The 27,119-nt window shown below is 42.8% G+C and overlaps 1 protein-coding gene across 2 annotated transcripts in view; it reads left to right on the top strand.

Moving 5' to 3' along the window:
* Positions 1-22,899, top strand: part of LOC124717011 (signal recognition particle receptor subunit alpha homolog) — an 81,614-nt gene extending 58,715 nt beyond the window's left edge. For both annotated transcript variants that reach the window (XM_047243653.1, XM_047243652.1), the window contains 3 exons: positions 7,513-7,640; positions 17,716-17,892; positions 20,780-22,899. In XM_047243653.1, coding sequence (XP_047099609.1) covers positions 7,513-7,640; positions 17,716-17,892; positions 20,780-20,905 — 431 coding nt within the window. In that variant the 3' untranslated portion in view covers positions 20,906-22,899. The remainder of the gene's footprint in view (positions 1-7,512; positions 7,641-17,715; positions 17,893-20,779) is intronic.
* The last annotated feature ends 4,220 nt before the right edge of the window (positions 22,900-27,119 follow it).

Here is a 27,119-nt window from a genome sequence, read left to right as displayed (position 1 = left end):
TGTTGCTTAACATGGTGTGGGGCATTAGCCTCTACAATGACAGATGACCAATTTGTTTTCCAATAGTTGGTCCACTTGAACTGCTTCAGAAAACTATTGAGGTTCGTCTCACGTGATAGTCACTTGTTTCCCCCAGCGTTCAAACCAGATGACAGTTTGGTATGAAACCAGATGAAATTCCAGCACATCAAGACAGTGATTCTTGCATCCTTTCCCAAGGGAAAAGTAACGCTTCAACATATACTATCATTTGTCCAGTCATTTCTGACAGAATGAGTGTCACTTACCTATGTTTAGGTAAGCCACACAGTGTCTTCAAATGGTACTTTAACAATGTCTCTTAAAAACTGACAATGCTGCGCAACAATATCATCTGTCTCCATTATAATTTTGCATGCATTAATTTTTTTATTTTTCGAAAAATGGAAATGATTGCATGGCGTCAGTGGCCAGGAGTTCCCAGGCAGGAAGTTCGGCCACCAAGTGCAAATCTTATTGAGTGCGATGCCACATTGGACGACTTCCGTGTCAACAGTGGGGATGAAATGATGATGACAGCACAACACCCAGTCCCTGAGGAGAGAAAATCTCCCACTCCAGCCGGGAATCGAATCCGGGCCCCAGTGCGTGGCATTCCAATGCACTGACCGTTCAGCTATTGGGGTGGACTTTTGTTTGGAAATAGAAGGCTCTGACAACTGTAAAGAAGTCTTGCTGCCACTGAATAATAATAATAATAATAATAATAATAATAATAATAATAATAAGAAGAAGAAGAAGAAGATGATGATGATGATGATGATGATGATGATGACAGCAAGAAACAAGACAAAAGCTATAAATACTTATGCTATACCAATATTGACCTACTCATTTGGAGTGGTGAAATGGAGTAACACAGACCTAGAAGCACTCAATACACTTACACATTCACAATGCCACAAATATAGAATACATCACATACATTCAGCAACAGAAAGATTCACATTAAACAGAAAGGAAGGAGGAAGGGGATTCATCGACATAAAAAACCTACATTATGGACAGGTAGACAATTCAAGAAAATTCTTTCTAGAACGAGCAGAAACTAGCAAAATACACAAAGCAATCACTCGTATAAATACATCGGCTACACCACTACAATTTCATAACCACTTCTACAACCCTTTAGATCACATAACATCAACAGATACGAAGAAAGTAAATTGGAAAAAGAAAACACTACATGGCAAGCACCCGTATCATCTAACACAGCCACACATCGATCAAGACGCATCCAACACGTGGCTAAGAAAAGGCAATATATACAGTGAGACGAAAGGATTCATGATTGCAATACAGGACCAAACAATAAACACCAGATATTACAGCAAGCATATTATTAAAGATCCCAATATCATAACAGATAAATGCAGACTTTGCAAACAACAAATAGAAACAGTAGATCACATCACAAGTGGATGTACAATACTAGCAAATACAGAGTACCCCAGAAGACATGACAATGTAGCAAAAATAATACATCAACAACTTGCCATAAAACATAAACTAATAAAACAACACGTTCCCACATACAAGTATGCACCACAAAATGTACTGGAGAATGATGAATACAAATTATACTGGAACAGAACCATTATAACAGATAAAACACCACCACATTACAAACCAGACATCATACTCACCAATAAAAAGAAGAAATTAACACAACTAATCGAAATATCCATACCCAATACAACAAATATACAAAAGAAAACAGGAGAAAAAATTGAAAAATACATCCAACTGGCTGAGGAAGTAAAGGACATTTGGCATCGGGATAAAGTTGACATTATACCAATTATACTATCAACTACAGGAGTCATACCACACAATATCCACCAGTACATCAACACAATACAGCTACATCCAAACTTATATATACAACTACAGAAATCTGTAATTATTGATACATGTTCAATAACCCGAAAGTTCCTAAATACAATGTAATATATACCATACAGTTAAAAGGAAGTCGCGCTTGATGAAGGTCCGCGTCACTTTCCATTTTTAACCAGACCTAAGGTCTGAGAAAAATAGAAATAATAATAATAATTCTGCCAAACAAAAAATAATGCACAGTGTTCTATGCTTGGATGGTCTTTCCTTTCATAATATCCATATATGTGGTGACAAACTGCATCTTGTTCGAGTGAAGTCAAGTTTGTTAATCATTGTTCTCTCCTCTTTTTTAACAGGCATCCTTAGCTTTGACAATCCGCCCTTTCCTGTCCTGCACAGTATTTTTACTTCCAGACTTGGACAACCGTGTTTTTATGAAACTTCAAAGCATCTGCAATGCTTTTGACTTGCTTCGTTGGAGGCAATAGTTGCACCATTGTATCTCTCTCCTCCTTGAAATGTTAGAACACCGATCACACACTCCCGTGTATGACCACGCAAAACTTGAGCAGTTCGCTGATCTTTATGTGTAACAACCACACTTGCATTGTACTTCTGCTACATGCTTCAGGCCTTCACTTCTACAAAACAAATTTGCCACAGAGGGAAACAAAGAACTCTGAACATAACACATAACACAACTGTTAGGTTACCAGTCACAACCGTCCTCTGCAACTTGAAATTAGTGGAGGTTGAGGCCTGGCGGATAATGAGAAGAGAGGATATACTGAAGGGCAAGTTTCCATCTCCGGAATTCTGACAGGTTGGTGTTAGTGGGAAGTATCCAGATAACCCGGACAATGTAACACTGTGCCAAGATGTGCTGGCCGTGCACCAAGGCATGTTTAGCCACAGGGTGATCCTCATTACCAACAAACACTGTCTGCCTGTGTCCATTCATGCGAATGGACGGTTTGTTGCTGGTCATTCCCACATAGAAAGCTTCACAATGTAGGCAGGTCAGTTGGTAAATCACGTGGGTGCTTTACACGTTACTCTGCCTTTGATCGTGTACACCTTCCGGGTTACATGACTGGAGTAGGTGGTGGTGGGAGGGTGCATGGGACAGGTTTTACACTGGGAGCGGTTACAAGGGTAGGAGCCAGAGGGTAGGGAAGGTGGTTTGGGGATTTCATAGGGATGAACTAAGAGGTTACGAAGGTTAGGTGGACGGCGGAAAGACACTCTTGGTGGAGTGGGGAGGATTTCATGAAGGATGGGTCTCATTTCAGGGCAGGATTTGAGGAAGTCGTATCCCTGCTGGAGAGCCACATTCAGAGTCTGATCCAGTCCCAGAAAGTATCCTGTCACAAGTGGGGCACAATTCACATATACATATAATTCACAATTCACTTTCCCCTTTTACCGTAATCTACTATACAATTTTATCCCGCCGATATATACTCAATAATACGTAATAATACGTAACCCACTTCCAAACCATAACAAAAAAAAAATTTTTTTTCCGCTTTCAACACTACCGCCGCTATAAAATCCACCATTTCTAGTTCGCAAACAGTTCCTTTCACCTATTAAACAACCATTTCGGCTAGTTCTAATAACTTTTGCTTTATTTCCGTTTTTCTCACATCACTGATCATTTTTAGCCGCTTCCCACTGGTTTTGACGTTATTATTCTTTGTCAGAAAATTGTTAGCCTCATTTTCATAATCTGCCACCACAAAACTACTCCTTTTAATACATTTACACGTAGATTTTTCGAATTTTTCCCGAATTTCTGCACCCTTTAACGTGTTTTGGCGGCAACACAACCACCTAACCTTTATGCACATTGTCTACCTACACAAGTTCACCACAGGATCAACATAACCCAGCTCTAACCAACACTTTTTCGCCTTTTTTCACACCAGATCTCCAGTTGCTTGCTAGTTCACCTTTATCTCTCCCCATATATTTTTATTTTCATTTTCATTCCAGCCTCATGTTACACTCTCCACCTTCTAATACCATGTCACCCTCACAACACCCCCACAACGACCCCATTAAGTTTTATTTACATTCCCTCCGCAAACATGCCTTCGCCCTAGCCAGATTACACTCCCATATTTTATTTTCTCAGGCTTGTCGGACATTTGGCGTTACCCCCAAAGGCCTCACACTTAAAGTTCCCATCTCTGGCTGCAACCCTTCTTTCCATCAGTCCCTATGCCAGTTCCAAACTGAACAATCCATTGCCCTCACCCACCTAATCCTTCACCTACACATCAACTCAGCCAATGAACACACCCACAACTCCTATCCTTAATAAAAGACCTCAATCTTTCCTCTCCCACATCCACACCGGCTGTTCAGAGCATCCTCCTACAGGCCAACCGCAAATTAGAACAGCATGCCACCCTCCACCTCAAAAAAACTATCCAATCTCCTGGTTTCACACCTCCAGAAAGGCAACTCACTCACCCTTCACAACCTTTCCAGCAAACCTCAACCTCCTCTATTGCACACAAACCCAGTCTCTCCCATCTACTCAATCTCCCACTTCCAGCTCCACTCCCTCCAAAACCTCAAAATTCCAATCAACACAATCTGGAACCACACCACCGTAATTCAGTAGTTAACCTTTCCTCCAAACCTCTCTCCCAATCCGAAACGTCTGTCCTATCCAAAGGCCTCACCTTCAGCCCCACTCCCAGATTCAACCCAACAGCCATCGTCAAAGATATACTGTCCTACACTCATACTCTCTGCTGGAAATATCACTTTGCCACAAAGAAAAATGATCCTAAGCCTACCCCTAATGATCCAACTCCCCAAGACACTATCCAAATTGAACCCTGCCTGGAACAGTTCCGTCCTCCGTCACAGCGGGACCCACCTCCTCTTCCTCAAAATCACCCCCTCCAAACCTTCCAGGAATTTCTGACTTCCAGCCTTGCCTCTCAATCCTTCATAAAAAAACCTTAATCCTACTCCCAACATCACCACTGCTGAAGCCCAAGCTATCCGTGATCTGAAGGCTGACCGGTCCATCGTCATTCTTCCGGCGGACAAGGGTTCCACGACAGTGGCACTTGATCGTCGGGAGTATGTGGCTGAGGGACTGCGTCAGCTTTCAGACAACACCACATACAAAGTTTGCCAAGGCAATCCCATTCCTGATGTCCAGGTGGGAGCTTCAAGGAATCCTCAGAACCTTAGGCCCCCTACAAAACCTTTCACCTGACTCCATCAACCTCCTGACCCCACCGACACCCCGCACCCCTACCTTCTACCTTCTTCCTAAAATTCACAAACCCAATCGTCCCGGCCACCCCATTGTAGCTGGTTACCAAGGCCCCACAGAACGTATCTCTGCCTATGTAGATCAACACCTTCAACCCATTACGTGCAGTCTCCCATCCTTCATCAAAGACACCAACCACTTTCTCGAACGCCTGGAATCCTTACCCTATCCGTTACCCCCAGAAACCATCCTTGTAACCATTGATGCCACTTCCTTATACACAAATATCCCGCACGTCCAGGGCCTCGCTGCGATGGAGCACTTCCTTTCACGCCGATCACCTGCCACCCTACCTAAAACCTCTTTCCTCATTACGTTAGCCAGCTTCATCCTGACTCACAACTTCTTCACATTCGAAGGCCAGACATACCAACAATTAAAGGGAACAGCCATGGGTACCAGGATGGCCCCTTCGTATGCCAACCTATTCATGGGTCGCTTAGAGGAAGCCTTCTTGGTTACCCAGGCCTGCCAACCCAAAGTTTGGTACAGATTTATTGATGACATCTTCATGATCTGGACTCACTGTGAAGAAGAACTCCAGAATTTCCTCTCCAACCTCAACTCCTTTGGTTCCATCAGATTCACCTGGTCCTACTCCAAATCCCATGCCACCTTCCTTGATGTTGACCTCCACCTGTCCAATGGCCAGCTTCACACGTCCGTCCACATCATACCCACCAACAAGCAACAGTATCTCCATTACAACAGCTGCCACCCATTCCACATCAAACGGTCCCTTCCCTGCAGCCTAGGTCTTCGTGGCAAACGAATCTGCTCCAGTCCGGAATCCATGAAGCATTACACCAACAACCTGACAACAGCTTTCGCATCCCGCAACTACCCTCCCGACCTGGTACGGAAGCAAATAACTTCCTCATCCCTTCAAACCCAAAACCTCCCACAGAAGAACCACAAAAGTGCCCCACTTGTGACAGGATACTTTCCGGGACTGGTTCAGATTCCGAATGTGGCTCTCCAGCAGGGATATGACTTCCTCAAATCCTGCCCTGAAATGAGATGAGATCCATCCTTCATGAAATCCTCCCCACTCCACCAAGAGTGTCTTTCCGCCGTCCACCTGACCTTCGTAACCTCTTAGTTCATCCCTATGAAATCCCCAAACCACCTTCCCTACCCTCTGGCTCCTACCCTTGTAACCGCCCCCGGTGTAAAACCTGTCCCATGCACCCTCCCACCACCACCTACTCCAGTCCTGTAACCCGGAAGGTGTACACGATCAAAGGCAGAGCCACATTTGAAAGCACCCACGTGATCTACCAACTGACCTGCCTACACTGTGACGCATTCTATGTGGGAATGACCAGCAACAAACTGTCCATTCGCATGAATGGACACAGGCAGACAGTGTTTGTTGGTAATGAGGATCACCCTGTGGCTAAACATGCCTTGGTGCACGGCCAGCACATCTTGGCACAGTGTTACACCGTCCGGGTTATCTGGATACCTCCCACTAACACCAACCTATCTGAACTCCGGAAATGGGAACTTGCTCTTCAATATATCCTCTCTTCCCGTTATCCACCAGGCCTCAATCTCCGCTAATTTCAAGTTGCCGCCACTCATACCTCACCTGTCATTCAACATCATCTTTGCCTCTGCACTTCTGCCTCGACTGACATCTCTGCCCAAACTCTTTGTCTTTAAATATGTCTGCTTGTGTCTGTATATGTGTTGATGGATACATGTGTGTGTGCGCGAGTGTATACCCGTCCTTTTTTCCCCCAAAGGTAAGTCTTTCCGCTCCTGGGATTGGAATGACTCCTTACCCTCTCCCTTAAAACCCACTTCCTTTTGTCTATCCCTCTCCTTCCCTCTTTCCTGATGAGGCAACAGTTTGTTGCGAAAGCTTGAATGTTGTGTGTTTGTTTGTGTGTCTGTCGACCTGCCAGCACTTTCATTTGGTAAGTCACATCATACATCATCTTTGTGTGTGTGTATATATATATATATATATATATATATATATATATATATATATATATATATATATATATATATATATATATATATATATATATATATATATATATATAGCTTTGATATATGAAACATTCTGCTGTAAATAAATATGAATATACTTTCATAACTTGGTATTGTCAGTTACAATTGAAGAAAAAGATACATATGTTGCAGCTGTGTAGGCTGGCTCATATAAATGTGAAAGAGAGTAGGTGCTAACTTATTTTTGTGTAATAGTAGTTTATTTTGGAAATATTTCTTCCTACAGGTGTTACATAGTGACAGTAATTGTTGCTATGTACATGTACATTTCTTCTGTTCACTGTATTACTTCATCTTGACAGGCAAAGATGCAGCCGGGATTGCAATGGAGGCTATTGGCTATGCCCGGGACCAGGGACTGGATGTGGTGCTAGTGGACACAGCAGGGCGTATGCAAGACAATGAGCCACTAATGAGGGCACTAGCCAAGGTACCGTACGTGATTAGTGAAAAGCTTCCTCTCCCGTTTCTGCATCTTTGGTGCTGTGAATTGATGTGCTTTGGCAGCTGTATAAAAGATACAGATTTCCTGGTGATATGACCACTGGCCAGGCAGTCAATTGCATGTCACTAATTTGTGCTACACATATTGTTCTTTTAGAAAAGCCATCATACTACTGTACAGCCATTATAACTCCACACCAAACAAAAAAGAAAGTCTTCCTCTGCCACACCCAAAGATCTCCGTCCAAAATATAGTGTCCTCTTATTTTTGCAAAACTCGTTGGCATGGCGACCATTTTGAAAAACCCTTGCAGGGTCTGTATATACATGTTTTGCAATAATGTAATTCACTTTTGTTTTTAACAAATTAACAAAATACATTTGATTTTGACAATGTCAATCACAAAATATAGTGCCACTAGGTAGCAAGGTCAACTTAAACTTCAAATAGCATTCTTCACAGTAAATTCACGAAATATGCATGTACAATATTTAACATGACCTATCGATTATACTTCTCTGTTTGGAATTACCATAACAAGATTCAACGTATACTCTTAACTTAAAGTGGGTGAGAATCTGCTAGCTGTTATGTTTCATTAGACCATCTGATACCTTGCTGTGGGGAGATGCATGCCAAGAACTAATAATAATACATTGAAGTTCATAATTTAAAAAGGAATTATGACATACAAGATTAATTCAGAAATTAAGTTCCCTGTCCTTTGCTTCCTTTAAAAAAAAGTTGTATGAAATACTGTATTGGAAACAGGTACAGTGATGTCTCAACTATTTTTCGACTTTATCTCCACCAGAACTGAGACACACGTCATATCGTGGGATTAGAGTTGTGTGTTCCTGTACTGTAGATTTCTGCTGACCGTGAATGGAACCAGCACGTCACAGTTGTCATCAGCTCTTTGGCATTGTGAAAATGATGACTGGAGGAAAGGAATTTTTTCAGGCACAAGAAAAAAATGAAAATCACTGGGAGCAAAATTGCAGGTACTGTTCAGTTGGTAAGAGCTCCCAGCTGAACTCGTTCAGAACAGTAGTGCACTGAGCCATATGTGGGCAAGTGTTGCCTTATATCAGCACATAAAGTTTTGTTTGATCTGTGGAAATTTCTGCAGTGTTTCACAATAATGACTAACATTCATTGGTTCACCTTAGGGGTGATTGTTATCACTGAAGCAACCAGTTTTCAGTTATGATAGTTTTTTTTATCTCCAGTCCAACTTTACTGTTAAAACCACACAAAATAACCAGTTTCAGAAATAAGCAGTTTTTGGCTTCTTCTTACTATTATTTTAAGTAATAAATATAGACACCAAAAAGGCTGAAAAATTTTTCACCTCCCTCGTACTTTTGCATTATACATTTCAAGATATGTATACTCAAACTGTCAAATAAAATAGATAATAGGGAAAAAAACCTAAGTCTGTACATCATTTGCTGCATATCTCCAAAAGTAATGAGGGCTTGCATATTACCAGAATTATTGTACTCTTTTGAAATCTTGGAAACTGTTTTGCAGTAGAGGATCATACCACTATTTAAGCATTATGAATAGTCAGTGCTAAAGGGTGAAAACAGATTAAGAAACTCAACTTTCCATTTTAAGTCATGCATTTACAAGCGCTACAGACATTGTCTGAGAGGCCACCTCACACAGCAACAGCTGCATTATTGCCTCAGCAATGGTGTGCCAATTCTTGCGCGTTTGCAACTCGTTGATATCAGCAGTTTAACTAAAATGAAGTTGACTAAAAAAATATTACTCGTTTTTAAAGCAAGTTTTATTTAAAAACAAAACAATATAGCACCACTGATATGACACACTGATAAAATGGGCTTCTATCCAGTTATTAGTAAAAAATATAGACCTGTTGTAACACAGATCATACAAATACTGAGAAATGCTGGTTTTTAGAACTAAAATACTGGTATGGGTTTCCACCAGACGGTTTTTCCCATTGCGGATTCCTTCTGGGTAGGAAGCCAATGAGCAGAATGCTCTTACTCTTCCATACACCAAGCACACCACTTTCTGCAACAGCAGTGTTTGAGCTTCAAATTGATCAAAGATCCACTGTGATGATAATAGATTGACTGCTGCTCAGTTGTGAGCAGCTCATGTCTTACTACCCATGACAGTTCTGCCAAGGAACGTGTCATCGCCATCATGCTGCCATCCCTCCAGGGGGCTCGCCACTCTTTGGTGGGTTCATGCTTGGCTACCACGGGCCCCCAGCCTTTACAGCATTTTTTTCCCTTCCGTGCTGCATGTCTATCCTCTTGCTATTCTTTTTCCCCTCCCGTGGGGACCATGTCTGGGGTATTATTGGGAATGTTCTGCATTCTGTCGCTGATGTGCGAACAGCCTCCCCTTTGTTTTTCACTCTCCTTTCCTTTCTACGCTTCCCTTCTCCTGTCATTCCTCCACTTCGGCATTTGAGGATCCTCTTTCTTCCTCCTCCTCCTCCTCCTCCTCCTCCTCCTCCTCCTCCCTGTGTGCTCCTGAAGGCCAGCCCACGCGTTTGACACATAACAGGTGACTGGGTAATGCGTAATTCCCAGCCCCAGGTAGACAGGTAGGATTTGCACATACCCCCTGGTACAGGCTAGTCCCAGGGAGGGGCGATTGCCTGAGCTGTAACATTCCAAAATTGCCAATTGGTCCTTCTGCCAGGTGTTCGGCAGGTGTGACATGAGGTGTGAACAATCACCTAAGGCGGGTGCTCCCCCTTGTGAAAGGGTCCCTCAGTTGGAAGAAGAGCGCCATTGGAGATGCTGGCAATCATGGGGGATTTCCTCATGATGAGTCAATCATCTTCCCACTCAACGTCTAAGAAAAGTAAACGTAATGAGACTAATGATTCAAAGCCCTTCCCGCTGCACCGTGGTTCCTCATGGTCTCACATGCTGAAGACAGTCAGTCCTTCACCACGGTAAATCCATTCATTATTCAGAAAGATGTATGTGCAATTGCTGGTCCTGTGAAATCCTGCTCTTGTTTACAGAATGGCACTTTGCTTTTTGAGATCACTTCTGATTCTTGAGCACAATTGCTTGCTGCCTCACTTCTCCACGGTTACCCTTTTCATGTCGAGGCCCATAGAACTTTGAATTCCCCACCGGTGTAATATACACCAGGCTGCTCGACGGTCTAACCAAGGCCGAAATCCAATCTTACCTTTCTGATCAGGGTGTCGTTGCCGTTCATCGTGTAATGGAAAAGATAGATTCCTCCTTAATGGCCACTCGCACTCTCTCACCTTTGATAGAGTGGTGCTTCCATCCAAGCTCAAAGCAGGCTATGAAATTATCACCATCCAGCCATACATTCTGAACCTGATGGCCTGCTACCAGTGCCATCGTTCCAACCTCACTAGAACATCTTGTCGACATTCAGCCAAATGTATCACCTGTGGTAGGGATGTGCACGAGGGTGATTGTCCACCTCCTTCTTCCCGCTGTATCAACTGCAATGGTGGCCATGCTGCCTCCTCTTGGGATTGTCCAGTGTATCTTGATGAGCAGACTGTTCAAGAGATCTGGGTAAAGGGAAAGGTGGCTTATCCAGTTGCTCACAAGTTATTGGCTAGTCGTAAACCCAGCATTCTCCCATCTGATACCTATAGTTCTGTTACCCTTGCTTCATGAAGGATATGGCCATGCAGACATGCAACCTCCAATTCATCTCTGAGGCTGTGAATTCGCCCAGTGTCAAGGTAGCTTTGCCATCCCGCCGGCCAGCTCTGTAACAAGCCGTCAAACTCTCACCTCAAGGGACGAAGCCAGCAGCTACACAACAGGTACGCTGGAAACGTCAGAAGTACTCCCGTGATGACTTCCTCCATCCCTTCGGCCAAACACCCGAGTCTTGATCTAACCGGAAAGGCTGGAAGATGTCCACCAAAGGCAAACGGTCCTCTCCTTCGCCACCTCGAAAATCGTCGTCGATGGTGTCGCCGCGTGATACCCCTCGTCGATGGTGTCGCCGCGTGATACCCCTCGTCGATGGTGTCGCCGCGTGATACCCCTCGTCGATGGTGTCGCCGCGTGATACCCCTCGTCGATGGTGTCGCCGCGTGATACCCCTCGTCGATGGTGTCGCCGCGTGATACCCCTCGTCGATGGTGTCGCCGCGTGATACCCCTCGTCGATGGTGTCGCCGCGTGATACCCCTCGTCGATGGTGTCGCCGCGTGATACCCCTCGTCGATGGTGTCGCCGCGTGATACCCCTCGTCGATGGTGTCGCCGCGTGATACCCCTCGTCGATGGTGTCGCCGCGTGATACCCCTCGTCGATGGTGTCGCCGCGTGATACCCCTTAGCCCAGGCAGCCTTCGTGTCGCCGGTGCACATCAACAACCGTTTTTCAGTGTTGGAATCCACGGACTGACCGCACAAGCAAGCTGGTGCTTCTGTGGATCCCATGGAGCAGGATCCTGCTTCTGTGCCCTGTGCTAGTGCCTCTGCCTCAGCTGTCACTCGGCAGCTGCTGAGGTGACACCCCTACATCTTTTTCTCATCATGACTCTCCTCCAATGGGATGTGTGTGGTCTTTGGTCCCACAAGGAGGATTTACGGCTGCTTTTAGCGTCACAACGTCCTCTTGTACTCTGCCTTCAGGAAACAAAATTGCGCCCTCACGACCGCTCTGAGCTTTCACATTTCTTACCGATTCGTTTTGATCTTGCCCTTAAGGTTGGTGTTCCATCTCATGGGGGCGTCATGCTGCTCATATGGGATGACATTCATAGTCAACCCATCTCCCTGAATACCAGTCTTCAAGCTGTTGCAGTTTGCCTTTTCCTTCCCAACCTGACTTTTTTTCCTCTGTACCATATATGTCCCTCCATCATTCACTTTCAGCAGGGCAGACTTCCTACAGCTTAATGGGCAGCTACCTCTCCCATTTTTGCTACTCGGTGACTTTAATGCACATTCTCCCCTTTGGGGTTCTCCCAGGACCTATCGGAGGTGTGCCCTCTTGGCCGACCTTCTTAAGCGACTTAACCTCTTCCGCCTTAACATTTGAGCACCCACTTTCTTTTCCTACTCCTCGCACACCTATTTCCATTTGGACCTCTCCTTCTGCACTGTCCAGCTTGCCCATCGTCTTGAGTGGTCTGTTCTGACACCTACTCGAGCGATGATTTCTGTTTGCTGACTCCAACCACATCTGCGTGCACGCCTAAATGGGAGCTTCCTAAGGCTGACTAGTAGCTTTACTCCTCCCAGGTGACATTTGAAGAACAAGATTTCCCCAGTTGTGATCACCATGTAAAATATCTCACAAACGTTATCCTTACTGCTGCAGAACGTTCCCTCCCGCCCCACCACTTCCTCTTCACCATGTCATGTCCCAGGCCCTTGGTGGACTGAGGCATGCTGCAGCGGAATTCGTGCACAGAGACGTGCTCTCCGCATTTTTAACCGCCACTCTACGCTGGCCATCTGCATTCATTGTAAACAGATGCATGCAAGGTGTTGTTGCGTTCTTTTGGATAGCCAAAGAGCTAGCTGCATTTCATTCACTAGTTCTTTTAACAGTTCCACATCTTCCTCTGTCGTGTGGACCAACCTCTGATGGCTCTCTGGAACCAAGATCCATCCTCCAATTTCTGGCCTTACAGTAGCTGACGATGTCATCGTGGACACAATTGCTATCTCCAACACCTTGGGCTGCCATTTTGCAGAAGTTTCAAGCTCTTCCCACTAGCATCCTGCCTTACTCCATCGGAAACGAGCAGAGGAGGCTCGGGCGATACCCTTCTCTTCTCCAAATTGTGCGTGCTACAATGAGGGAGCTAGATCATGCTCTCAATTCATCCAGATCCTCTGCCCCAGGGCCAGATTCCATCCACATTCAGATGTTGCAGCACCTTTCTCTTGCGGGCAAGCACTTTCTGCTTAACACATACAACCGCATCTGGGCAGAGCACATATCCTGGGCACTGGTGTGAAGCCACCATCATACCCATACCTAAGCCCAGTAAGGACAAAAACCTTCCTTCTAGCTACCGACCAATCTCTCTTACCAACTGCGTTTGCAAGGTGATGGAATGTATGATTTATGCCTGGCTCGTGTGGCGGCTCGAGTCACGCAATTTACTGATGAATGCAGTGTGGATTTTGGGCGCGGCGTTCTGCGGTTGTCCATCTCGTTACTTTGTCCACCCATGTCATGAATGGTTTTCTGCAGAAATCCCAGACTGTGGCCATGCTTTTCGATTTGGAGAAGGCCTACACACTTGCTGGAGAACTGGTATTCTCCGTACTCTTTACACGAGGGGCTTCCGTGGGTACCTGCCCTGTTTTTTTTCGGGTGTTTTTACAAGACAGAGTTCTCAAGGTGTGTGTGGGTTCTGCCTTGTTGGACTCCTTTATCCAGGAAAATAGTGTGCCTCAAGGTTACATCCTGAGCATCGTCCTCTTTGCTATCGCCATTAATGGCCTGTCTCCCGCCAGGCATCTCTGGCTCCCTTTTTGTTGATGATTCTGCCATCTATTGCAATTCTCCATGCGCCTGTCTGAGTGGTGTCTTCAGCACTATCTCGATCGTCTTTACTCCTGGAGCATCGACAATGGCTTTCGCTTTTCCACTGACAAAACCGTCTGTATGAATTTCTGGCAGCACAAATGGTTTCTCCCACCATCTCTATATCTTGCAGCTGTTGGCCTTCCATTCATTGAAACTATGAAATTCATGGGGCCCATGCTAGATAGGAAAGTCTCTTGGTCCTCCCATGTATCTTACCTGGCAGCCCGTGTATGCGGTCCCTCAGTGGTACTTCCTGGGGTGCCGATCAAACCAACCTCCTCCATTTGCAATGGTCACTTGTCCGTTCGAAACTCGACTATGGGTGCTTTGTTTATGTGTCTGCATGCTCATCCCTCTTACGCCGTCTCACCACTATCTACCATCATGGCAGCCATTTGGCCAGGCACACCTTTTACACCAGCCCGGTTAAAAGTCTGTTTGCTGAAGCTGCTGAACTACCACTGTCCTACCGCTCTGACTTTCTCCTCAACAGTTATGCATGTTGTTTGTGTCCCATGCGTGGCCACCCCTCCTATGCCTCCTTCTTTGATGGTTCCTTTGATCGTCAGTATAAGGCTCATCCCTCTCCTCAGTTACCTCCTGGAGTTCACTTTCAGCACTTGCTATGATGGCTTACATTCACACTACGTGCAACTTTCCCCATAGGTGTGAACCCTTCACCACCCTGGCTTCGTTGCACGGCCCATGTATCTTAGCCTTGGCCTTCATTCGCTTCCTAAGGACACTACTCCAGCCTCGGTCTGTCACCTTAAGTTTCACGACCTTCGCATGGAACTTTGCGATAGTACCTTTGTATACACTGTAGGCTCTCGGACTGACCGTGGGGTCGGGTGTGTCTTCGTCATTGGCACCAGTGTCTTTCAATATTGGCTTCCAGCACACTTCTCAGTATTTACCGTCGAGCTCTTCGCCTTGTATCAGGTCACGGAGGACATCCGATGACACAGCCTTTTCAATTGTGTCCTCTGCTCAGACTCACTCAGTGCCCTTCAAAGTCTATGTGCGCTGTACACTGCCCATCCCTTAGTGCAGCAGTTCAAGGAAAGCCGTCACTTGCTCACTCTTAGTGGAGCCAGTGTGATGTTTCTGCGAGTTCCTGCTCATGTCGGTCTGCCAGGAAATGATGCTGCTGACGCTGCTACCAAGGCTGCAGTCCTCTTTCCTCAGCCCACAAGTGGCAGGTGGTGGTGTCCCTTTGGCATCGCCAATCATCCTCTCTTCACGGCATTAAGCTCTCCCAGCACCTTGGACCAACTCCTCTCAGCCCTCCCGCCAGGAGGAGATTATTTTAACTTGGCTGCATAGCCACCGTCATTTGCTAAGTGGCGCTACCCAACCACTTTGTACACATTGTGCCCAAATTTTAACGGTCTGCCTCTTCCTGACAGAATGCATTTTTTTTTAACCATTAATGTTCCAGCTTGGGTTTGCTGTCTGATTTATTAGCCATTTTAGCGAATGACATGTGGGCTGTCGACTGAATTTTAATTTTTATCCGCTGAAGCAATATGGTGAAGGCCATTTAATTTTTAGTCTTGGACCTCAGTTTCTGTGTGGTGTCTTTATTAACACTTTTTCCAAGTGCCTGTTTTTAGCTTTCTTCTCTTCCGTCAATTGCTACTGACGTATAGTTGTTAAACGCCTCTCTGTGTTCGTGTTATATAGTTTTGACTTGACCCCCAGTTATTTTTTGCACCCTAAAGCAAAACAAAACAAAACAATCGTGCTGCTGCTGCAGATGTGGCAATGCTGCTGCTAAGCGACTCACTTTGTGTTCAGGTGTCAAGTTTTTTCAATAGCCATTTTCTTGAACAGCAGGCACTTAGTGACAATTTTGTGCCCGAAGCATCACAATATCACAAATAAAAAAAAAAACAGCATCTCTCAAAGGCCTGTCACTACTCTGTTCAAAAAAATTATGCTCATTTCTGCTGCATTTAAACAACTCATGACACTTAAACACGTGTGTTTCCGTCTGTTCGTCAGTCAGCACTATTCCGAACATTTTTCTGTTAATATGTTGTTTCTCATGATCCAGTAAACATTAGATTTAGGCATATTACAAACTGCTGCTGTAATCTTTTTTGTATTCAGGTATTGATCCCCGTGTAAAAATTTTTTCTAATTTCCCTACACTTTGGTGCATTTGGGACATGACAGATGCTCATAACACAGTTGCCATCAACATTTCCTCAACCCTCCTGGAATATCTTGTGCTACTTGTAAATTCTTGGCTGAGACAAGACTTTCTCCATGAAAGCTTCCCAAATTAAGCCCACCAACTCAGAACCCGATTTTTTAGTTTAATGCAAAATTTGATTGTGTATTACTCCTCAATTAACTACTGCATCTTGTATTCTGATGTATCACGAAGACACACTATGCACAAAACACAGTTCTCACTCTTGTCACTTTCCATAGGTAACGGAACCCAGTCACATTCATTAGCCAAATAATCTCACCACCATCTGTGCCAATGACTTCATCACCTTAGCCCTTCTAGTTCACTGGAGAATTTTATTCTCAAAACTTTTGGGACAAACATTGTATTGCTGACAAAAATGGTAAAAGACAGTTGTATCTTGCAATGTTGCTGACCGCTAATCTAATTGTCTTTCTTCTGACTTCATGGTTTTTTCCCCCTCATTTGGCTATATTTCGTGCTTCCTCAAATGCTGTTTATACTTCCAGGTTGTGCAAAAATATTGTTGTGGTCTGTAGTCCGAAGACTAGTTTGATGTGGCCCTCAGTGCAGAATTTTATCGTGTGCAAGTTTCTTCATCTCTATATAATTATTGCCACTTACCTCTATATGAACCTGCTTACTGTAGTCAACTCTGGCCATCCTCTAAAGTTTTCATCCCAGCTATTTCTCTCCATTACCAGATTGACAATTTCCTGAAGCCTGAGGATGTGTCCTGTCAACTGTGCCCTTCTTTTAGTTAAACTGTGTACTAGATTTCTTTCTTCCCCAGCTGATTTAGTTCCACCTCATTAGTTATTTGATCTACTCGTCAAATCTTCAGTATTCTTCTGTAAGAGCACATTTCAAACGGTTACTGTCGATGTTTCACTTCCATACGAGGCTACACTCGAAGCAAATAGCTCCAGAAAGAACATTCTAACATTTAAATTTGTATCAGGAGTTGACAAATTTCCCTGTTCCAGAAATGGTTTTCTTGTTTTTCCCAATCTACATTTTTTCCCCCTCTCTTTATATAGGCCATTGTCAATCACTTTGCTGACCAAGTAGTAAAACTCGTGTATTACTTGTAGTGTCTCATTTCCTAACAAATTTCCCTCAGCATCCATTACCCTTATTGTACTTTCATTGTAGTTCATCTTATAACCTTATCTAAGAGGGAAAACTATAGTGAAAACTGTAAACAGCAATCAGTTTCAGATAAATACTCCAGAACATGCTGCTTGCATCTGCATTTATGGTTTTACAAAAGAAAAGTCATATTTCTGATTAACGTTGTTGCAGCTGATCAAGGTGAACCAACCAGACTTGGTGTTGTTTGTGGGTGAGGCACTGGTTGGAAATGAGGCTGTAGACCAGCTCGTCAAATTCAACCAGGCTCTTGCAGACTACTCTTCCATGGACAACCCCCACCTGGTCGACGGAATAGTGCTCACCAAGTTTGATACTATTGATGACAAGGTAAGCAAAGAGGAGCTTTTGTGCACTTTCCCAGTTAGCATTTTATCCGTGATGTGGTATCTTCCATAAATTCGTTGTTGATATTTAATACACTCTTTTTAAAAAATAATTAAAAAAAAGGCACGCTGTGAAGAAATTATCAAAATGGGACAGAAATGTGTAGATGTTGTGTACATGTACAGGCAAACAAATTATGATAATTTCTGGGAAATTGGATGATTTATTCAAGAGGAAGATCTTCACAAATTGAGCAAGTCAGTAACGTGCTGTCCTGAGGAAGACGTGCCAAATTGGCATGTTATATCTTCAAAATCACATTTCTTTGGAGGGCTGTGCCCATAATGCTCCAAATATTCTCAATTGGAGAGAGACCTGATTACATTGCTGGCCAAGACAGGGTCGCACAAGCACGAAGACGAGCAGTAGAAACTCAAAATGAAACTTCATATGTTGAGAGGATATCAGGTGTTATTTCAGTGATTGCAAATATCATGTCACATTTACAAAGAACTTCACAGCATTAGCCAACCTATGACATTGCACTCTCCATAGCCTGATGCGTGCACAGATTCAGTCGTGTCATAATGCCAATGTATCCTCTCCTGCTGGCTTACAGCCATTTTAATTTGTCCTCGATATGCCGGTAGTGGCACTTCGACGGAGTTGGAGACAGAACTGAGAATCTTGGTGGCCACGGCAGTACCATCACATCACACACAGTTCGTAGATATGTGCCATGCCTGTGTTGTCAGGCATTGACCTGTTGAAAAACGGCACTACAATAAAATTGTGTGAGGCGTAGCAAATGAGGCTACAGGATGTTCGTGATGTTCTGTTGTGCCATCAGAGTTCCCTAAATCACTACCAGCTGTTACCTGAAGTCACACCAGGTTGCTCCCCATTGCATAATGCCTGGAGTAATACCATCTTTCCTCAGGGTGACACCATACTTGCTGATGCTTACCCGTGTTAGTACAGAACTGCGATTCATCACTGAACACAGTGCAGTGCTATTTATCAGCAGTCAAAACACCGCTCCAAGTGCAGCTGTTGGTGTTGTGGTGTTACTGGTAGTTATGCGTGGGGCAGTAATTCCCTAGCCTGGCTACTCTCCCACCAATGGTGCAGGTTGACACAGAATGTTTCAGGGAGTCCATTACCCATTTTTGGATGGCAGGCACAGATGTGAAGGGGTTTCAATGTTCTTGGTGCACAGTGTGGCGATCCTACGATGTGGTGGTCAGACCTGGTCGACCAGAACTGTGCTGGCGAATATGCCTGCCCTCGTATTCCCTTGCAGTCCAACATCAAACCACTGTTGCCACTGCCCAGCATTTACTCAACGTCGGACACTATTGACACCATTTATGTATCCTATCAGGCCTTGTAACAATACTAAACATGAACAATGCTCATGTGCTCTGGTGGATGTTCTACCTGTCACAGAGAATTGCAACTGTAATCATTTATATAAATGTCAATTGTGTGTATGTATACAGTAGTTAGAGACATCCAACTATGTCTTCTGGGTGCTTCACTTTTTTGTCTGATGGTGTCTAACATATTTTGCATTTTATGTGCTACCCTTGAAAATGTATTTTTTTCACCATTCGTTGCCTGTGTGTTTCTTGAAACTGAGCTGACAAAAGCACAGAAAAAATGAAATATTAAGAACAGATTATTTGTTTTAGGAGAAAACGACAACTAGGAAATAGGAGAAAGAGAAGGAAGCACATGCCAATAATGAACAGACTGAGGAAAGACAATGTGCGATTTAGCAGTAGTCAGCATGACAGGGGGGAACATAAACAGTGTTAAACAAAGTAGCTTTTGAATCAGAATAAGTCACATATGCCATGTCTATTGCATCCAACAGAAAAATGTTAATATTGAGTGTGGAAAGCAGGCTGTATATCTGAGTGTCTGATATGTGTGACAGAATGGACACCACTCGTGATGATGTGGCCGGTGCATATATTTATATGAAGCTGAAGAAAGGGAGGGAAAGGATGGTTGGGAAGCAGTTGACCTCTAGCTGCATTGTAGTAATGCAATTTCAAAAGTAGAAAATGTCTGCCAGACCTGGTCTCAACCCTGGATGCTTCAGTTTGCTAGAGCAGTTATCTTAACCGTCTCTGCCATCAGGACATGGGTTCTACCTGATCCAAATTCTCAACTTATCACTCACTGCAATGCAGTATCACTCGTCCTTTAACCCCCCACCCCACCTCACCCTACTCACTAATTGTCTCCAGTAGGAATTTGGATGATATTGCTGCACCCGCCCTGAAACAAATAGCGTGGAGCTGTTGCCCTCTTACAGAAATACATATATCCGAGTGTTGTCTGCTCTGTTGGGCATGTATATAAAGTTGTGTAAGAGCGTGAGGCTCCTTGATGTTTGCTTCAGTGTGGGTGCAATAATATCTTCTGAGCTCTTACGGAAATCAATTGTTTGCGAGTAAGGGGATTAATGGCCAAGGAATAGCATGTGATAAGTTGGGAATTTGTGCCAGGCGGAACGTATGTCCTTATGGTCGAGGTAGTTGAGGCATCCCTTTTAAAGAAGTGAAGCATCTGGTTTTGAGTCCCAGTGTGGCACAAATTTGCAACCTTTGCCATTTTATTACCACAATGCCCTGTGTGGTTAAAAGTGAGGAGTTCCCACTCAGCCTTTTCCTTTGCTTTACCCTACTGTTACGTATAAAAAAAGTGAAAAGTAACAGGATGAATTGTTCTGGATTGACTGGAGAGTTTTTTCCAAAAAGCAAAATATGGTAATTGCTATATTTTCTAAGAAAGTTACTGATCAACCCATGTTACTTATAACTTAGATGGTAAGAATGTTGCTGCTACAGAGATTATAGTGACAATTTGTTTTGTGCAGGTTGGTGCAGCTATATCCATGACATACATCACTGGACAGCCGATAGTGTTCGTGGGTACCGGTCAGACTTACACTGACCTTAAGTCACTCAATGCAAAAGTAGTGGTGAGCGCCCTCATGAAGTGATTGCCGACAGCTGGGCAGCTCCTTGTCCCTCTGCAAGCCTCTGTGTGTCTATTATACTGTCAGTATCTCAGAAGCAATTTCTCTAGCTGCCAGTGTTTGATTTGTGCCATTCTGCCGTACTTTACTCTCTCTGTTACCACAGGTGCTGAATTAAATTTTTACAGGAAATTATATAAAATTTGGAAGGTTGGTTTTTAGTGGCCCTGCCATTTTGTTTTGAAATTTCGTGATTTATTTTGTCCAAAATACTAAGCATATTTTAAGTACTTACTGAAGTGGTTTTTAAAGCGAATCATGCACTGGTGAGCTAACAGCATTTAAGAGCTATTATATATAATCAGTGCCTTCACGTTATTGTAGTGAATAGTAAGCCACTTTATAATTTAATTTTGGGTGCTCTTATGTGTCATGAAATGACCTCTTAAATCTCCACTTTCAGTGACTAAGAAGTTTTGACAGGAGTCTGTGCTATTTCTCCCTCCTCCTTGTCCTTCTCCTTCTCCCCTCTTATGTGGCAATTTGGATGAATTTAAAAGTGCATGTGTATTGATTGATCTAGGAAGTATGCAAAGCACTTTGGAAAAACTTGTATGAAAAATAACCTGATTAGCAAATGAACCACAAACTGGCTGCCATACTTAAATCACTGCCATTTCTTAAACCATAATCAGAAACTTGAAGCTTTAAAAAAATAGATAATTTTAAGTTCCTTAGAGAATTTCTTTAACTTCTGTAAATATATAATTGAGTACAGTAATCCTGCATACAGATTTAGGTATTGTTTTTCTAGTCTCATGTGATGCTGTCATAAGTATCAGCCAACACAGTTCAGCACTCTAGTTCCAGTTTATAAAGAGTTTGAAGTTATGTAATTATGATTGTGATAAGAAATGTTAAGAACTGTTTGAATACATGTAAACCAATATTATTGATCATATAGATACTTACCCTTCTAAACTTAGGTTGACAGTTGTCTATACAACAGGTTATAAAACGTAATTTAAAGTAGTACTGCTTTAGTTTGCAAGCTTGGTAAATATCAGTTGCAGCTTTTACTCATATCAGTTTACACTTGCAAAGGATCTTTAACTGCTTAACTGATTTACAATTTTTAGTACCTTCTGCAGTTGCCAAAAGCACTTAATTCATGCAGAAACTGCAAATTTGCTCATTTGTAGGCCACAATATTGACTATAATTAAAGAACTTCAGAGATTTGTAAATAAAGAATTATAGTGGAACAGAGCATTTGCTTACTGTAAAGATGGTTCTTTGGTATCTTTTTGCTTGTGAAGCAGATATAAACATTGTGTAAAACATTATTTAGAATATTTTGTGTATCTTTTCACAGCATATGTAAAGAAATGGCAGTTTGTATGTTAAATTATTGTGCTGGTAAATCTACTTCCAGTTTTCCTCTCAGCTATATCAGTGTCGAAACATAATAAAGGTGTGACATAAATAGTCTACTTCTGGTAGTTATAAGTATAAAACTGACAATAACTACAAAATTGCTTCTGAGAAACAGTCCATATGTTAAATTCTTGTATAGGAGAGCAATTTCAGTGCACCTGTATTGTGTTACCTGCCGTATCCAATTTTATTTTCAAACTGTGATATTTATAAGTATATACTTTTTAAGTGTCCTAAGATTTTATTTGTTAGGTAGCTTCAGCATATGTGTAGTGCATGTGTGTTAATATCATTTTTAGTATTCACTATGTTGTTGCCTCCTGCAAACTTGGAACCCACTTTATTGGTACTGTGTAAAACAGACCCTTTGTTTGAGATTCATGACTAACTTCCAATGCTGTTCGTATCGGTTGAAGTTAATTTTCTCTCAGCAAATGTTGGAGGTGGTGGCTTATTAACCTCAGTGCAAGATGTCTTGTTACATAGATTCCTATAAAAAGTTTTGTTATTGTACATCTGTTGTTATCTTATTCATGTGAAAATGCATATTTTTCATTAATAAATCAAAAATAGCATTCTTTGTTTAGTTGTTTTTGTTCTGTCACCAACATTCCCAATTCCCCCTTTTCCTTTCATGAATAAAATCAGAGATTGCCCCATTTGTGTTAAAAATCAAGCTCTTTGTCTGGAAACACTGTGTCATACAACGTTTTGTTTTGGTTGTAGTCTGCATAGTCAAGGTGGTGTAAATAAGTAAGAAGGGTGTGGTAATGTAGTTAACATATTCACCCGATTATAAGAAGAGGTTTTTCCCACAAATTTGTCATTCAGAATACACTGGTCAGCTTCCATTTGCAGATTAAATTACTTTTTCCTGAATTAACCTTTTTTATGTAGCAGTAGAGATTAATATAGAGGTCAGTTCACATTTACTGACACTTTGGCAACTGAGGTGTCAAGGAATATTTGTTTTGAAGAATTCAGGGCAGTTCTGAAGCGTGTCACAAAATTGCTGACACTAGTGTTCGCACTCCTGTTGCTGGTGCAGTCACTAGCAATGTCTAACTTTGCTAAGATTTGTTTAGTTGGGGTATTATTTAATCCTTTCATTCACATGGATTTTCTTTTTTAATTATTATTTAACTTCATGTGAGACTGGGTGAGTGCCACAGACAACTGTTGTTTATCCTCCACTGTTGCACCTCTCGTGCACATTCCACGGATGTTGAGAGGATGAGCTCCATAATACCACATAGAGGATAGAATTTGTTCTACTGTTTCGGAGAAAGTTATCAAAAAACTAATAACACTTGTTAATTAGCTCTGTTTGAAAAAATATGTAACATTACATTATCAAAAGGAAAAATGCAACTATTTTCGTAGTTGCGATGAAAACCGGATAGTAACTATATCTTTTTCCAAATTATCTACCTTTTCATTTGTAGTCGGAACTGAATTGACATAAAAATGGACAAATACTCAACAGTAGTAGGCACATCTGTAGGAGATGGTAAGTCTAGATAGGGGCTAGTGCCATACGTACATGTTACGTGCAGTAGTGTTGTGATAGGCTGGGCACAAAGGACGGTGTGTCGGCTGCTGTTTCTAATCTCCCACTGAGAGAGCAGTTGGCAGAAGACATATTTGGAAACAAGAAACGAAAGAAATTATAGTCATATTATCATGTCAGTATAGATATGAAATCTGCTATGTATTTGGAAAAACAGCTGTGGTCTTAGGTGCCAACATAATCACAACGTCCGAAATTGTGACATATTCAGAAGAAAAACCAAACATTTATGAAAACTAAGATTACAAATTTCATTGCTGCTTGTATGTAGGATTACACCGTCTCTTTTCTCATCTCATTGGTTAGGTGCAAATATCATTATTATTAAAAATGGTAAAACCACAGACGACTGGCTTAGATAGTGAGCAAACATGGAAATGAAGGTAAAAATTAATCCAAACTGACATGTTCTGTACTGTCAAAATGTAGAGTGTCAATAAATGCCATAAGCTTAATCAGAATGTGTTCAAAATAAAATTTTCTCAAAGAGCCTCTTTAAAAGAAGGGGGTTGTCTTATATTCAGTATCACCTTAGTCTCAGGTAAATACAGTAATTACAGAAGTTTCCTTTAAACATTCGCATTGCTCCCAGTGTAGTGGAAACCCTTCAGTCTGGTGTGTCCCAAATGGCTTGCAGATCAGTTTTACTAACTAATATTTGTATTGAGTAGCTTCTCATTTGGACTATCAAAGTTGAATAGACGCCAATTTTTTATAGTTCTTGAACATATTCACCTCTCAGTACAAGAATGGTTCATCATGCACGGGATGGATATGGCCGAAAAGAAGTTTCTAAAAGACACAGGCTGCTACATAATAGGCATAAAACAAATCATAGGGCCATTGATAGAAAAATACTGAACAAAATGCATTTGGCTGTCAAGAAGGTCTTGAATAAAGCCTTCAAAGAATGCATTAGCAGAATGTTATTGAAGGAAATCTCACAAATCCCGAAGAAATTGTGGTCATACACACACATCACAAAAAGTTTTGCATCACCCCGATTCCCAGGACTCCTGAAGACAGACGTTGACTGTGGATATTGTATCACAGGCATAGGTCCATTGACTGTTCAGAGATGTCACTAAACCCGCCCAAAGATGTAAACAACCATGCATGAGCAGCTCCTATTAGACGGAGGGGGATCAACAGCTAATCAGTTCCAGTCATTCCACCAGGAAGGAGATACACGGATCATGTTGTCCGTAGTTCAACTATGCCTAAACAGTCAATACTGTGGTTCGATTGTGTCCGCATTGTTCCTTTGTGCCAGGAAGGGCTCTCAACAAGGCAAGTGTCCAGGCGTCTCAAAGTGAACCAAAACAATGTTATTTGGACATGGAGGAGATACAGAGAGACGGGAACTGTCGATGACATGCCTCGCTTAGGCCGCCCAAGGGGCTACTACTGCAGTGGATGACTGCTACCTGCGGATTATCGCTCAGAGGAACCCTGACAGCAGCACCAACATATTGAGTAATGCTTTTCATCCAGCTACATGATGATGTGTTAAGAGTCGAACTGTGCGCAGTAGGCTGCATGATGCGCAACTTCACTCCTGACATCCACGGTGAGGTCCATCTTTGTAACCACAACACCATGCAGTGTGATATAGATGGGTCCAACATGTCGAATGGACCACTCAGGATTGGCATCATGTTATCTTCACCAATGAGTGTTTCATATGCTTTCAACCAGACAATTGTCAGAGTCATGTTTGGAGGTAAACCTGGTCAGGCTGAACACCACAGACACACCGTCCAGCGAGTGCAGCAAGATGGAGGTTCCCTGCTGTTTTGGGGTGGTGGTATGGGCGGCCGACATACGCTGCTGGAAGGCGCTGTAACAGCTGTACGATGTGTGAATGGCATCCTCCGACTGATAGTGCAATCATATCAGCAGCATATTTGCAAGGTATTCGTCTTCATGGACCACAATTCAAGCCCCCATCACGCACATCTTGTGAATGACTTCCTTCAGGATAATGACATCACTCGACTAGAGTGGCCAGCATGTTCTCCAGACATGAACGCTGTCGAACGTGCCTGGGATACATTGAAAAGGGCTGTTTATGGACGACGTGACACACCAACCACTCTGAGGGATCTACACCGAATCGCCGTTGAGGAATGGGACAATCTGGACCAACATTGCCTTGATGAACTTGTGAATAGTATGCCACAATGGATACAGGCATGTATCAATGCAAGGGGACGTGCTACTGGGTATTAGAGGTACCGGTGTGTACAGGAATCTGGACCACCAACTCTGAAGGTCCTGCTGTATGGTTGAATGGAATGTGTGGTTGTCAAGAGCAATAAAAAGGGTGGAAATGGTGTTTCTGTTGATTTCTATTCCAATTTTCTGTACAGGTTCCGGAACTCTTGGAACGGAGGCTATGTAAAACTTTTTTGATGTGTATAAAGGCTGTTAGTGAAACCAAAGTTGGTGCATGGACATTCATAGAAGAGACAGAAACTGAAACTAAGAGTAACAAAGAAAAAGCAGAAATGATTGTCTGTTTTCAAATGTTCCTCTACAAAGGATAATCCATGAGTAGTGCCCAATCTAATTTTCAAATCAGTGCAATAATCAATGAAATTGATGTTAGTGTCAGTGGTGTTGAGAAAGAGCTCAAATTGTTGAAACTGAACAAAGCTCCAATGCCTGATGGTATCTTATCAGAATTTATGCTACATTTATGGCTGAGTTACTGCTCTTTCAACATACCATAAATCCAGGTCAAACTGGTCTACAAGAAGGGACACGGAGGTGATCCACAAAACTACCATCCAATTTGCTTTTGGGAGCACAAAGTGAAATGATATTGCTGACCAGTGCAAGCAAGCGGAGGTATAGTGTGTCTGTGCCTTGGCACGGACCCTGTGATAGACACTTTTGTATTGTGCAGTATCAGATAAATGTTTTATACCGAAACATCTGTGTACGCCTATTACTGATGCATTCCTTTCCTCTATACTGAGGAAACTACCTACATTGATGACCCCAACTGCAGTAAACACCACGATAATCGCAAAATTTCAGCTTGAGTCTCCTTATTGCGTGGCAATAATGCAGCCATTGGACACAAAACATGGTTCGTTCACCATCCCACATGGCTCTACTGCTCTGAATTCAACACATTCAATGTTGCTCTTGCCTTCAACAACAGTGTGGAAACCCCAACAAGATCCTCATGCTCTGGATGCTGGATTGTCAAACTCGCATTTCA

The sequence above is a fragment of the Schistocerca piceifrons genome, chromosome 9 (assembly GCF_021461385.2).
Source record: "Schistocerca piceifrons isolate TAMUIC-IGC-003096 chromosome 9, iqSchPice1.1, whole genome shotgun sequence".
Lineage (NCBI taxonomy): Eukaryota > Metazoa > Arthropoda > Insecta > Orthoptera > Acrididae > Schistocerca > Schistocerca piceifrons.
This window is presented reverse-complemented; position numbering and strand designations above follow the sequence as displayed.